This window comes from Pinus tabuliformis, chromosome 8 (genome assembly GCF_031772625.1).
Source record: "Pinus tabuliformis cultivar Carrire ecotype Pingquan chromosome 8, CPIR1, whole genome shotgun sequence".
Lineage (NCBI taxonomy): Eukaryota > Viridiplantae > Streptophyta > Pinopsida > Pinales > Pinaceae > Pinus > Pinus tabuliformis.
In genome coordinates, this window is record NC_142294.1 from 963,726,752 (window position 1) to 963,741,671 (window position 14,920).

At 37.3% G+C, this 14,920-nt stretch overlaps 1 protein-coding gene across 4 annotated transcripts in view; it reads left to right on the forward strand.

Annotated features, from left to right (window-relative positions):
- LOC149238674 (protein argonaute PNH1-like) overlaps positions 1–14,920 on the forward strand; it is a 147,457-nt gene that overhangs the window by 44,029 nt on the left and 88,508 nt on the right. For 2 of the 4 annotated variants that reach the window (XM_089373145.1, XM_089373144.1), the window contains 5 exons: positions 3,148–4,139; positions 8,189–8,397; positions 8,742–8,891; positions 8,980–9,113; positions 9,358–9,467. In XM_089373145.1, coding sequence (XP_089229271.1) covers positions 3,363–4,139; positions 8,189–8,397; positions 8,742–8,891; positions 8,980–9,113; positions 9,358–9,467 — 1,380 coding nt within the window. In that variant the 5' untranslated portion in view covers positions 3,148–3,362. The remainder of the gene's footprint in view (positions 1–3,147; positions 4,140–8,188; positions 8,398–8,741; positions 8,892–8,979; positions 9,114–9,357; positions 9,468–14,920) is intronic. The other 2 variants (XM_089373143.1, XM_089373142.1) reach the window with 1 other exon arrangement.

The window sequence follows — 14,920 nt, forward strand, 5'->3', positions numbered from 1 at the left end:
GAAATATGACATCTTCATAGTTCATCTCCTTATTTGTCAACTTGTGCTTTAAGGATTTGATTTACCGAGTCATGATATAGCTGCAATATTTCTTCACAAGTACTACCAAGAATAAACTAGGGTTTTCAGATCTAAATCCAATGAATGAATTCCAAGGGATTCTAACTACTTCTAGAGGTATTATGTCAAAATCTAAATATCATACAATTCTATTTTCACAAAGAATTGTCATATACCTATAGACCTTAGATATCATGATTTAGAGATTCATAGAGGGAACAAGCAAATAAGATAAGGGTTTCTTTATATGTACTATCTAGGGTCAACAATCTCTAAATATTAACAACTAGCCAACCCTAGAGTCATATAGGTATCCAAACTTTAAAAACATGCTATACATACCTCAAAATTACATACCTTTGATTTGATGTTCCATTTGTTGTTCTTTCTAGCAAACTGAAACATATTGTTAGATGATAAAGACATAAAGAACAAAAGCAACACTTACTTGACTTTGATTGCAAACTGGTCCAAAATGTTAGATGCTTTCTTTTGACTGTAGTAGAGGCTTTCAAGGTGTTATGTTTTAGACTGCTTCCTTCTCAGAGATACTTACTTAACAAGCTCTTCCATTCTCCAATGATAGATTGTGTACCTAATTCTTTCTTTACTCTCCTTTTCGAAAGACAACTCTACTGCTCATTCTTGACCTTTCATTAGAGTAATATATATAGAAGGTGCTAAACAAGGTTCTCGTTTTGCTGTTGTAGACAGAGAGATATCTGTCCTTGAATTTGATCAAAGACAGATTATGTTCCTTTGAATTAGACTTCAAAATAGACTTCATTACGTCAGGCATTTATGATCCTTCCAAGTTGATTATTGAGGTACAAATCTCATATATTAAGAATTTCTCTCTATTTCATAAGGAGCTCGGTCTTGACTAAGCTCACAAATATGCTATTCGGTTCCTCATCACAAAAACCCACAGAAATTCGGATTGTAATATTCAAATTTCAAACTTTTCCACATCACAGAGATTTAGATTGTTCTCTGACCTTCTATTATTGCTAGACGAGGCCATACAAATTATTCCTTGTCCTTTTGTACTTCGATCTTCTTTACTCTTTGTATTCCTTTTCAATTGCAGAGATGGATGACTTGGGTAATTGAGTGCTCAAAATTTCGTTCTTCTTTCCTTTAGGAGCTCGGTTCTAGGTAACTAACTTTTCTCTTTTGACTTGAACCCTTCTACTGTTTTAGTGACCTTCTAACTGCCCTTATGTCATTGAACCAAGCTATGATACCATGTTGAGAAATCTAGGGCAGTATGATTAGGTTTTTCTTTTAGCTTAATTTCTCTTGATTTGACAAGTTCTTGTGATATTATATTACTTTCTTTTTGTTATTATTATATTCCTTCATCATCAAGATAAATGCCAAACAAATGAAGATCATGAACACAAGAAAAGAACATAAGACGTAGGCACTCAGCCAGGGCAAAACCCCTATCTAGGGGAAAACCCAGTCCAACTTTTCCACTAGTAGATTCAAATCAAGATGAGACAATCCGAGACCCTAGACAAAGACCTCCTCAAATCACCAAGTCGGCCCCTCTTTCAAGTAGATATATTCTGCCAAAGTCTCCAAGTGTCAGCTTCCTAGATGCAGCTTCAATCCAGAATTTTGGCTCCCCAACTTCAAAATTTCAGCCCCAGCTTCTGTCCAGAAACCCTAGCAAACTTCGCATGTGTGAGAGAGATGCCTAGAAACTTCGATTTTCCTTCTTTTTGGATTAGGTCTTTTTACCCCACACTTCACTCTTTTTCGTCCTCTTTCTTCTTGTAGATCGAATTTATGTGTGTGTGGTTCCAAGTAAGTTTAACTCTTTCTATTCATGCTGCTTCTATGAGGTCGAATTGCCTCCAATAGGGCCGACTTCTCTAGGACAGGGCCAATTCGGTGAGGAGAGACAAAATGACTGTTTTGACTCAAAAATAAATTTCTTTACATGATACAAAAGCCCAAGATGGGTCTAATAAATATGACAATGACTCTCTTGACTCTTGACATAACCTAAAAGCCTTCAATGGAGGCTATGAGCTAAAAAAACATGAAACCCATGCTTCAATAATATTTTTCTTTTGCAATAATTTTTTTTTTTGACAAATACAATTATGAAGACCAACACTAGTTACATTCTTCAACAACTTTTAGGTATCTAGTACTAGAACAAGTAGAACACTTATAGGTTGTGTTTGACACATTTCCTAGCATTTTAGTGTCTGACATGTGGGATATAGACATGGTCCATTAAAGCATGACTCATGCCGTACACGTCCTAGCATATCAATGTCCGACACATAGGATAAAGACACAAGATCCTTGGGGGCCAGGTCTTGTTACTTAGTTTATTACGCTTTATTGTATTTTTCCTATTTTTGGCTAAGGTTTGGGGCTAGCACATGAACCCTAATGAAAGTGTATAAATACATCACCCTCATTTGTGGATAATTCATTCAAGTTTTTACTTTTTTAAAATACTGTTATATTTTTCTACTTTGATTTGCTTGGCTGGATTAGGTTTGTTGAATTGTTCACTATAGATCTACAATCTGATCTCATCAATGTTTAGCTTTAGTACTCTTGGACTTTCATTTCGCCTTTTGGCCTAAGGTGGTCATTGTAGTATCACTGTTTTTTTTTAAATTTATCTGTATTTTTTTTTATATTCTCTTCCTGTAACATGATTGTATGTGCTTTTTCATTTTCCGCTTGTCTAGAGGCCAGTCTTCTCCATTTGTGTTCCAACAGTAAACATTTTCCGCATTGTAGTTCCCGTGTTCTCTTCTGCCTCTATAGCACTTGCTAATTTATTCGTGATTCTCATGCTGTCCATTGGAGTCACTTTCTGATTTTATAAGATTAGCTTTAATGTTTTCAATTCAGTGGGTTGCAGGTCTGTTTCCACCAGCATGATTTGACTCCATCTGCTTTTTGACGTGTGTGTGTGAGTGAGAGAGAGATGAAATGATTAAGTTGGAGGTGAAATTAGTTCACTTCATTCATTGAGTTTTTTGCCCTACTATTTATTAAGGATGTTTATATGTTTTGCTGGAATTTATCTTTTCTCTGTGCCTATTGCAGGCAATTCTTATTTTCATGTGCAAGCAGTTCAGGGTGTTTAAATTAGCGTTACATTCAACTTATTCCCTGACCTGCATGCTTTTGACATTGTAGCTTGTGCCTGGCAAAAAGTTAGAACTCCAGTGATTTGGTGAAGCACTCTCCAGATTGCAAACTTCCAAATAAAGTCACTAGAGATTATCCATGGTATTTTAACAGGGAATTAAATTATAACCATGCCACGAAAAAGGAAGACACCTAAAGAAGGTTCCTCAGCCCAAGGACAGCCTTCTGAGCTACGAGTTCATGGGCAGCAGCAGCGACATGGCCAACCAGAGCAGACAGAACATGGCCAAACATCACAGCCTCGGCCACACTTACAGCAAACTGAGCAAAGCCATCAGCGTCATGTGCAAACGGTCTCACAAGAAGGTCTGCTGCAGGGTTCACCTGGATCATTACAACGTTTAGAACAACCGCAACAGACTCTTGAGGCTGCACAAGGGAGAGAGTATATTCAATCACTGCAACATCAACAAGGCTGTGGCCCACCTCTGCCTTATCATGGGCAAGCTGCAAAAGGAAAGGGACGAGTTGGAGAGGCTCAAGGTACCGGGCCGGTGTCTGGTCTTTCTATAGGTTCTTACGTTCCTGTTGCAACTGTGGGACCGTCCATTCCCGACCTGCGCCAAGCTGTTTTATCTCATGCTACTCCTTATCAGCAAGCTTTTGTAGGTGCTGACACAGGTCCCCGAACTTTTCCACTGGGGCGTCCATCATTGTTACCTCCAGAAAGTGCAGGCCCTCCACTAGAAGAACACTTTCAGAAAATTACATTGCAAGCTTCCAAACCTGAGGTAGCAGGTCCATCTCAGGTTCAAGCTCCTCCTATATCCAGTAAAAAATTGGTTTTTCCTCGCCGTCCTGGGAAAGGTCAAACAGGCATCAAGTGCCTTGTGAAGGCAAATCACTTTATTACAGAGTTACCGGAAAAGGATCTTCACCAATACGATGTAAGCTACTTTCCTGCCTGAACTATCATTTGCAAGCTTTATTTTTGCTAAATGTGCGAACAGGATTATTGCTTTGCACATGATTAATGCACTTTAGAATAGTAATTCGGGGAATAATTGAGTTGAATTAACAATGAATAATATTATGTCATACTAAATAGCATGAAAATCTTATAATCAATACTTTATCTTAAATACCACTAAATAATAATGAAATTAGTAACATTTCGGTGTGATAAAAGTACTTTGTACATTTTTTGATATTTATGAAATCATATTAAAATAAAGCTAGAAATAGTTAATATGATTAAACTGGTTAAGAGTCAGGACATATTGCAATTTTAATATATCAAAGACACTATAGTTTCTCATGGACATTATATCCATACATTCCTCTCAGCATAGATATGGTATTTATGTGTTATTGTAGTGTTGTTTCGAATAAGCAGCATATCATCGACATACAAGACCACATAAATGAAATGATCACCAGCCAGTTTAGAATACACATAGTGATCAGCATTGCTTTTTGAGAAACCAAGTCCCATTATATAATTCTCAAGTTTTGATACCGCATTTTTTTGGAGATTGTTTTACTCCATACAGGGACCTTTTCACCTTGCAAACCATCTCCTTACTTCCCTTGGCCTCAGCATGTGCACTTTAAACAAAATAATAACATGGTCTATCCATTAGGTTTCATCTCCCATTGAAAACTAAGCAGAAACCACTAAAGAATGTTGTAATTACCTGTTTCTTACACTGACAGACTTGGCACGAATCACAAGGAATTAGGCCTGTTACACAATATACAATCTACTATAAGATACAATATGCTATTTGTGTGTTATTGTAGTGTTGTTTCCAGTGAACAACATATCATTAATGTACAAAGCCACAAAAATAAAATGATCACCAGCCAGTTTGGAATACATGGTGATCAACTTTGCTCCTCAAGAAACCAAATTCCAATATATGAAGATCAAACTGTTGATACCACATTATTGGAGACTGGTTTATCCATACAGGGACTATAGTCTTTTTTTAACATGCAAACCAACTCCTTTCCTCACAGTAAAACATTCTAGTTGTTTCCTGTAGATTTCTTCTTCAAGATTCCCATGTAGGAATGCTTTGTTTAAAAATTAAAACTGTAACTGCCGCCAAGAAAACAACTGAACTAATGGTGTATTTGATCCCAGACAGGCATACGTATCCATCACATAATCGGTAATTGCGATATAAAATTGATATCAATGCACCATTATGACTTGCGCCCAGTATGACATCTCAATAAACTAAGTTCCAAAAACAAACAAGAGATGAAGTCTCTTGTAAAAAAAACCTCATGGAGAAGAAAATAAAGGTGTTGAGAACACATAATGATGGAAAGTTTTGTAGGATTCTATAAAAAGTGTGGAATAGGCTCCATCATATCAATGACCATGGGTTACCCAGCACCATGGTCTTGTAAACTGCCAATGGTAAACCCGTTGTTGACTGAATCAAGATTAACCTGACCACTCTTGATGGGGTGTTAAATGTAGAAATATCATAACAGTGACTATTTGACATTGTTATGTACTTGTGCATTGTAACTCAATGTAAAGACCCCCTTAAATTTTGTATCATTTTCCCTTGACAATAAATAGAATTATTTGATAATAACATGAAAATCTTACAGTCAATACACAATAACTAATCTTTAAATAATGCTAAAAAATAACGAAAGTAAAAACATTTGTGTGTGATAAATCATAAAAGTACTTGTAAATATTTTGATATTATGAAAGTCATCCTCCAAAAAAACTAGAAATAGTTATACTATAATTAAACTAGTTCAGGTGTGTTATGATTTTAAAACATCAAGGAGAGCATCATTTTTTATGGATATTGTATGCCTCCTGTTGTCGCGCAGATTGACACGACAACGCTCAGACCGGGGGCTGTCACGCTGATCCCCGATCCCTCCGTTTAAGCCTGTCTCCCACGGCTAAGGGGGGTAGACCCTATGATATGACGAAAACCAACTGTGGACCAGCTGGTTGGGAGACACGATATGATAAGCACTAGATGGATTTAGGAGTTTAAAAGACCAGTGCCTTATGGGATTAAAATTTAAATGATCACTTAGTAAATATTTCAGAAATGTAAACCATGTGTAGCAATCATTTATCATTAGATGACTCGAAACAACGCAAGATTTTCTGCTAAAACCGCAAAGATCTTGAAATGACCAAATCTCAATAACGATACCCAGCAATTAAGGAAATAACAACGCAATTATAAATCATGAATCATTAACCAGATACCATATGCAGCTAATCCTTAAGATGATCATTCATGTACATATAAACATTCATTCTGCATCGATAAATTTGAATTCTCAACATGATAATTTCCTGAAAATAGCTAGATTTGGCAAAAGAGAAAATTTCCACAATATTTTTATACCTTTTTCAATTTTTTGTTATTTTTTATTTATTTCATTTTTTAAATTTTTTTTAATTTTTAATTTTTATTTATTTTATTGTTTTATTATTTTTATTTATTTTCTCAAATGGATCATCGAACTAAGCCTTCGGAAACATCACCTAGGACCTAGGACTTAGGACTCATGAGGGGATTTAAAACATTTTTCAACCCTCAAGACACATTACATCATGACTTTTACAATTTACATCTTAAGGGGACAAACCCACTTAACATAGACCCTCATAAACCACCCAGTTCTGCGACACAACTATAATCTAGCAGATTAACACACTAGGATTCTCCTAAAGTTCTAATAACAAAATGCATCCCGGCTTTGGGGTCAGGCTGAAGGAAAACTCTGCCGATCGTAGATCGGTGAGACGAAAAACCTTCCGGGACGTAGATTATCATTAGAAAGTTAGGTCCACCTAGGCAATTTTACATACATGACTCTGATCTGCTAAGATTATTTACATTTATACATGCAGACTGGGTTTACAATTAAAATGATCAAGCTGCTGATGACGGCAGGCTGGCATGGACACGTCGTTCAGGTGCAACCCCTTTCTGCCAAGAAAAGGGGGGGACTGCATGGGTAGTTGACCGGTAGTGGTCAACACCTCCATTTCTCTTAGCATAGATGATAGAATCATAGATGTTGTATTTGTGTGTTATTGTAAGAATATCATGACAACAACCGTTTTTTATGTATTTGTACATTGTAACTTATTGTGAACATCCCTCTTTTCAATTGTTTTAACTTTTTTTTTTCATTAATAAGACAACTCTGAAACATGCAGAATATAATAAAGCTTTGTGAGCAGCTAAAGAGTAAAGAGTCAAGACCATTATGGATAAGCACCTAATTTATCTTAACCTAATTGAAATCTCAATTATTCAGCCAGATAAGAGTCATTCTGTCTGTAGGAGGTCATGCCGTTGGTGCGGTTTTTTAGATTTGAGATTAGCTTGACTATGATTAAAAAAATAATTTCATGTTAAATTACATAAAAGTATAGCTGTGATTATTGTTGTGGAGTGAATTTCTACTTGCTGTTGAAAGATTAAAATGGAAAACGTCTATGCTTTGGGCTCATTGAAGGGGTGAAACTTTGTTCATCAAGTCCTGTCCAAGATCATATGGCTTTTTATTATGTTTGCTAGTTATATGTAGCAAAAATTGTTTGAATGCAACTCATCTGAGATCTTATTTTCTGCATGATATACTGTGAGATTATTCTCCAAGGACAATTAAATTTTTTTCCAAAAGAATTTTGTTAGCTAAAACAAAAGCATATCCAACTGTGAAACTAATTTTCTGTGAGACATCCAGAAATAGGTTACGGTGTAGCATGTTTCAAAGTGGACATTCAGTTAGCTCCGTTACTATCCATTAGTAGTATCAAAGGGAAATTTGGCAATTGAACTTTGTATTTAGAACTATGAAGTACGTGTTAACGTTTCCATTGAATGAAAGATAACTTATGAAGGAAATCTTTTACTGAGTGGATATGTTTGTAAATAAGTTTTGTTGGTTTTTTTCCTTGAAATTGTTTTTACTGCTTGATATGTAGGTGACTATAAAACCTGAGGTGACTTCACGAGGTGTCAACAGATCTGTTATCAGACAACTAGTCAACCAATACAGAGATACCCATTTGGGTAAAAGGCTTCCTGTTTATGATGGTCGAAGAAGTCTGTACACAGCTGGGCCATTGCCCTTTACCTCAAAAGAATTTAACATCTTGCTTGTTGAGGGGGACGATGGACCTGGTGGTCCAAGGTATGACTTGATAATTATTTGGGGCTTTGACTTTTTTAACAGTTTATCATGGCAGGTTTCATGACTGCATTTGGTTTCTTAATTAGAGTTACTTTCTATGCCCATAGATGTTTTGTCCAACAATTACTCTTAGGTCTATCAGATTATCAATCTTAATTGATTTCTTTTTTAAGAATCTCAGTGTTGCTGACATCTTGTGCAGCCTTGAATACTACATTATTGATCAATTGTTTAAACATTGTTTTTACCCAAGTTCTTGGAGTCTGGAAATTAGCGTTCTGTATGATCATTACAATTGATTTTCATAGATCCTGAAAATATATCTAATTATATGGATTTCACAGAAGAGAGCGTCAGTTCAAGGTAGTTATAAATTTTGCAGCCCAAGCTGACTTACACCATTTAGGCCAATTCCTAACTGGGAGGCAAGCTGATGGTCCGCATGAAGCCCTACAAGTTCTTGATATTGTTCTCCGGGAGCTACCAACTGAAAGGTGTCATGATTCATCTCTTCATCGGACTTGGAAAAGTGTCATTACAGTGTGGGTTATGTGATTTACTTCTACGAGTATTTGGTTTCAGGTACATTCCTGTTGGGAGATCATTTTATTCTGGTGACCTGGCGGCAAAGCAGTCCCTTGGAGAGGGATTGGAAAGCTGGCGTGGGTTTTACCAAAGTTTAAGGCCAACCCAAATGGGATTATCCCTCAATCTTGGTATGGGGATGTTCTCTTAGAATGCAAAATTGCTTGTGGTGACTATTAGACTTTTTGTATATTTTCTGGCACAAATATTTTCTGATGAAAAATTTCCACTATTGGATGAGTATCATTGTTTTGTTATTGAGAGGCCTTTGTTCTATGCTTACTGTAGTTAAACGTGAAATTGCATTTGGACGATACTTTCAACATTTTTTTATATAAGTGAAGTTGACAGGTATTTGCCTTTTTTTGGCTGCAGATATGTCTTCAACTGCATTCATTGAACCATTACCTGTGGTTGATTTTGTTTCGCAACTGTTGGGTAAGGATGTGAGAGCAGTACTTTTGTCTGACGCTGATCGTGTAAAGGTACAAGATAACCCAATTTTACAGGCTGGCCTTTAACTTAATTTTCCAAAAAGAATGTTTCTATCCTTCTTGAATTTCTGAGTAGGATTAAGACTTAATATTCACAAAGAGCTCCTGGTCTAGTAGACTACAAAGTATAAGCGCGTGTCAACAATTTCTTAATGCTGTATTTAGCTTTTGTGTGTCTTTTCCCAACCATGTTGACGGGGACTGTCACTTTGTTGTTCTAGGTAGAATTTTATATACTCTGTAGGGATGTTGATATATTCTTTTTTAAGTTTCTGATATCTTTTTATAAAGAATTTTCAGAAGCAGATTTATTAGGCTGCTGTTTGTCAATCTGATTTACTTATTTATTTTAAGAACTGGAAGATATATTATATCATGCAAAAATCTGAGACTACAATCAATCAGCTACATAACTGTTCCAAGAGTCTGTAGTATTTACTATTTATAGCTAGATGGCATTAAAAGGCTAGAGTCATGACTCGAGGTGACAAAAACCAGCAGACTAATATATAAAATTCTAACAAAAAACTACAGAGTGTATTTCAGAGCCATAAAACTCTCACAAACATATACTAACTGGGTGGGAGGTTGTTGCCACTGCCTTCTGCAGCTCCAAATGGCACTGCAGTGACTGGATCTTGCCCTTTCACATTCAACTCTAGTATACCAGGCACTGCTGCTTCCTTCCTCTGTTTTGCTGACAGTATTTCCTTGAGAATTGAGGGGCCAAACGGGTTGCCTTGGGTCAGTTTACTAATGATGAATTGAAGGGTTTTGCATTCCTCCTTTAGTTTGTGTGTGTGCCTCTTCTGCCTGACCTCTATATCGGTGACAATATCCATGTGCTTTGCTGCATTGCATCATGGTCATGTAGCTGCTGAGAGAATGATTGCATGGAGATTCTGTTGTCTTCTATTTCTTGTCCTGGCGGTAAACTAAAATCATCAAATCTGGGCTCGTTCTGATGAGGGCCCCATGGGATGGTAATTCCTCAAATCTGCTGTTATGTAAAAAATTAGTTAACTTAGGTTTATTATTTAATTTTAATTTTAATTAGACGAAAGGGCACGATCATAAGATCATGCCCTTTCCCAAAGGGTGCCATGGCGGTATATAAGCCAGAAACCCCATTGTAATCAATCATCATCTGTAATTCATCTTTTTAATAAAATATTTCCATATATATTTCTGTCTCTCCAGAAGTTTTTCACTTCATTGGTATCAGAGCGCGTTCGCTCCTCAGACTATATTCATCCGCTGCCAATTGCGATTTCCATATGCACACCCCTTTCCATCTGCTGACTCCACCTCCCTGTCTACAACCAACCACTCCATTTGGTGTTAGGGAGGGTTCACTCTTGTGTAACTATTGCATAGCCGTTGTCCTCAACGCCGTCGTTCACTGTTCATTGTTGTCAACACCCTATTCCCCGGCATTAGTACTAACCGTAACCATCAACTATCAGGTTTCCCCCATTGCGTTGTCAGCACCCATTTTCCGCACAGATCACAAGTGTTGTGCTACGCATCTGCTAACTACACGCCTTGCCTCCGTCCACGCCCCGACAGTCAACGTATCCCTCCTCTCCTGACAGTGTTGCTTGCTCCGACCGCGCGCTTGCCAAATAGCCCCGTCATTGTTCCAACCGTGCCCCAACTTCGTTTTTCTTATCGACCCGACATCCACTCCACCGACGCGCACACCCAACCGTCGAAAATCCTTGAGCCACCGATTCATTTTTCCATTGCGGTGACTTACGCGTTGACGGAGAGAGCCTCAATAATTAACGTTGAAGTCCGATCCCTGTTCGACTGCGTGGGCTTTGCGGGTAACAGTGTAGAAGGTCCTGTCATTTGTCTGCGCTGAACCAACGAATTCTGGCGTTTGTTTTATACCTGCGGTGAGTCGTGCGCTGAGAGTCCAGTTGTGGTGATAACGCTGTAAGCTCAAGTTTTTTTTTAATTATCTGCGGCATCCTTGTCCGACGGGAAGATTCGACCGGTCAACGGAGGTGACCCCCACCAGCGGACGTGACGGTGTATATATAAATATATATATATATATATATATATATATATATATAACGGTAATCTATATATAATATATATAACATATATATATATATAATTACATTATATATTATATATAATATATATAATTTAATTAATTAAATTTATTTTAATTAATTAAAATTTATATATATATATATATATATAAGTTAATTTAATTAATTAAATTTATTTTAATTAATTAAAATTTATATGTATAAAATTTATTTTAGCTAATTTAACAAAAAAAGAAGGGAGGAAAAATATTTTAATTGGCAAATAAATACACGCCCCCGCAAAGCCGCTCAATGTCGACAATGACAATGGCAGATTTCCAAAAAAAATTGTTGGATGCAGAGCATAAGATAAATAGCAACCACGATGAGGTCAATAAAAGATTAAATGAATTCCAGATCAAGCTTGGGGAGCAAGCTGATGAAATAAAAAATCTTCACGATACGACAAATCGAATAGAAATAAAGATAGAAAATTACCATGTCCAAACAGAAGCAAGCATCAGAGAGGTCTTAACAATGCTGAAAATTCTGTGTAAAAGGTCGAATTGTACACCCGAACAACTACTAAAAGAAGGTGAAGAGAATCAAGAACACATCTCGTCAGATTCAACAAAGTCAACAGACTCTCATGAAAAAGTTGAATCCCCAAAAAAATCAGCGACACCCCACCAAGAAGCGAGTAACACAGCGTTTACAAACAAGCAACTCTGGGATAACTTTACCAATCAACACCCTTTTTTCGCTCAACCAGTAGCAACATAACAGCGAAGGGCAAAAGTCGAGATGCCTAAATTCGATGGAAACGAAAAAAACAATGTTGCATGGATAAATAAAGCAGAAGAATACTTTGAGATATATGACATCAATGACGATGACGAAAAGCTCAGGCATGCATCCATGAAAATGGAAGGAGAAGCATATAACTAGTATATGTGGTGGAAAAAGACAACACACGTCATTAACTGGAGAAAGTTTAAAGATGCATTCTTCAAAAGATTCCACGGTGTAAAGGAAGAAGAGTTCTTTTCAAAACTCATCAAGTTATGACAAAAAGGAAGTGTGGACGAATACACTCAAGAATGGGAGACCTTAGTAACACGAGTACCTGGGTTATCAGAATCTCGTCTAATTCAGTCATACATCTCGGGACTCAAAACCCATTTACAAGCAGAGCTTGAGATGCATGACATTACATCTATAGAAGTAGCAAGACGAAAAGCAAAAACAGTCGAAAAAGAAATCCGAACCAATATTTTGGTCAAAAGCGGAAAAAACTTATGCAAGACGAAGGATACCCCAGTATGTGGACTCAAATAATACAAGATATGTTCCACCACATCGTCGTGAAGATGAAAAATCTAATGTGGAAGTGCAAAGGATAAAGGAGGGTAAATGCAAGCGCTGTGGTGAGAAGTGGGACCCCAAACATAGATGTGCTAAAGGAAAAGAACCAAAGAACCTATATAATTGTGAAGCAACCAATGATTCAAACAGTGAAGATTATGAAATAGAAGACACAGAAGATGCCCCAGAATTCTCACCAGAATTAGATGACGGAAGTATTCCGCAAGTGTCATTATCAGCTATGACAGGTATATCACAACCTCAGACCTTAAAGTTAAAAGGACACATAAAGAAGAACAACGTAGTGGTTCTCATCGACTCGGGTAGCACACACAATTTTTTAGATGCAACCGTGGCAAAGAGACTCAATATTTTTTCATTTCCCTTGCCAAATATGAAAGTGATGGTAGCTAATGGTAAGAAGATTGAAAAGGTAGGGAAATGCCATAAGGTCAATTTGCAGATTCAAGACTTTAATTTAGAGTCTCCATTCTTCACGGTACCGTTAGGAGGAGTAGATGTAGTCTTAGGTATCCAATGGCTATGAACTTTAGGTACTTATGCCGCCAACCATCAAGTACAATTTATAAAATTCAAATGGGGAGGTCAGAAGTACAAACTACACGGATTCCAAGCACCAGAAAATCAAGTTGTATCATCATCTCAGATGATGAAGCTGAGTCGAAGAAGAGCACCTGCTTATGCAATACAATGTCACCAATTAGAAATGTTATCTGCAAATATGACCAGAGAAGAGTCACCAGAGATACAAGATCTGATTCAGAAGCATGAAAAAGTATTTCAAGACCTACCTATGAAGATGCCGCCTAATAAGGAAATTGAGCATACAATAGAAGTCAAGGCAGGGTCAGACCCTGTCAACATCAAGCCATACCGATATCCACATCACCAAAAAACGGAACTTGAGAGATTAATCCAAGACCTTTTAAAGTGTGCGACCTTGATCATCTTGGAATATCTGATCAAGTGGAAGGACTTACCCGAAGAAGACGCTTTCTGGGAGAATGAATCATTCTTCAACAACATCCGTCGTTACTTATGCTTTGAGGACAAAGCATTCTTTCGAGAGGAAGGCAATGTTATGTAAAAAATTAGTTAACTTAGGTTTATTATTTAATTTTAATTTTAATTAGACGAAAGGGCACGATCATAAGATCATGCCCTTTCCCAAAGGGTGCCATGGCGGTATATAAGCTAGAAACCCCATTGTAATCAATCATCATCTGTAATTCATCTTTTTAATAAAATATTTCCATATATATTTCTGTCTCTCCAGAAGTTTTTCACTTCATCTGCTCTTGTGCCCATTAGGACCCCAGGGGATGGTCTATGAAGTAAAAGTTGATTTCCAGACAAGAAGAAAGGGAGACCTACTGGAAGTGGAGGGCATTTGATGGAAAGCTTATAAGGGGGAGGCTGGGAGGGTCCTCTTTTAATCCTAATCCGATAACAAAAAAAGCCTGAGGGTAAGAGACCCGCTAGATGCCAGAGGCCTAGGGTACTGAAATGAAAAACCAAGAACCTGGGAAGGGCTTTCCTCATCCCTTAGTTCAACATTAGTTAGGAGAGCTGTCGACGTGATGCCCATGAAAAAACCTGCACATGAAGGAGGAGGACACAATAAGAGCAAAGGAATCACTGAATACCTAGAGAGGAGATTCTTGAAATGCGAGGGAGTGCGGGCCACAAAATCTGAAAGCCAGGGGTCCAACTGCCACTATATCAAACGCCAATCACAAAAATTGTTGAGTTCCTTGTTGAATGCAAGCCACACACTCCAAATCGAAGAACAAGAGATTGCCATTGCAATCCAACTGTGCCATATTTGTAATCCCACGACAAACCATGTGAAAGAAGGTTTATCGATTCATAATTGTTTTTGAAATTCAGAAGGTATATGCGACAATGGTTTTGTTGCATCACCCTCGAGCATATAAGGTGTCACTCATGTTTCTTAATCGTAGGCAAGTGCTCCATAAATATTGATTTGACAATAGGAAGTGAGCAAGGAGC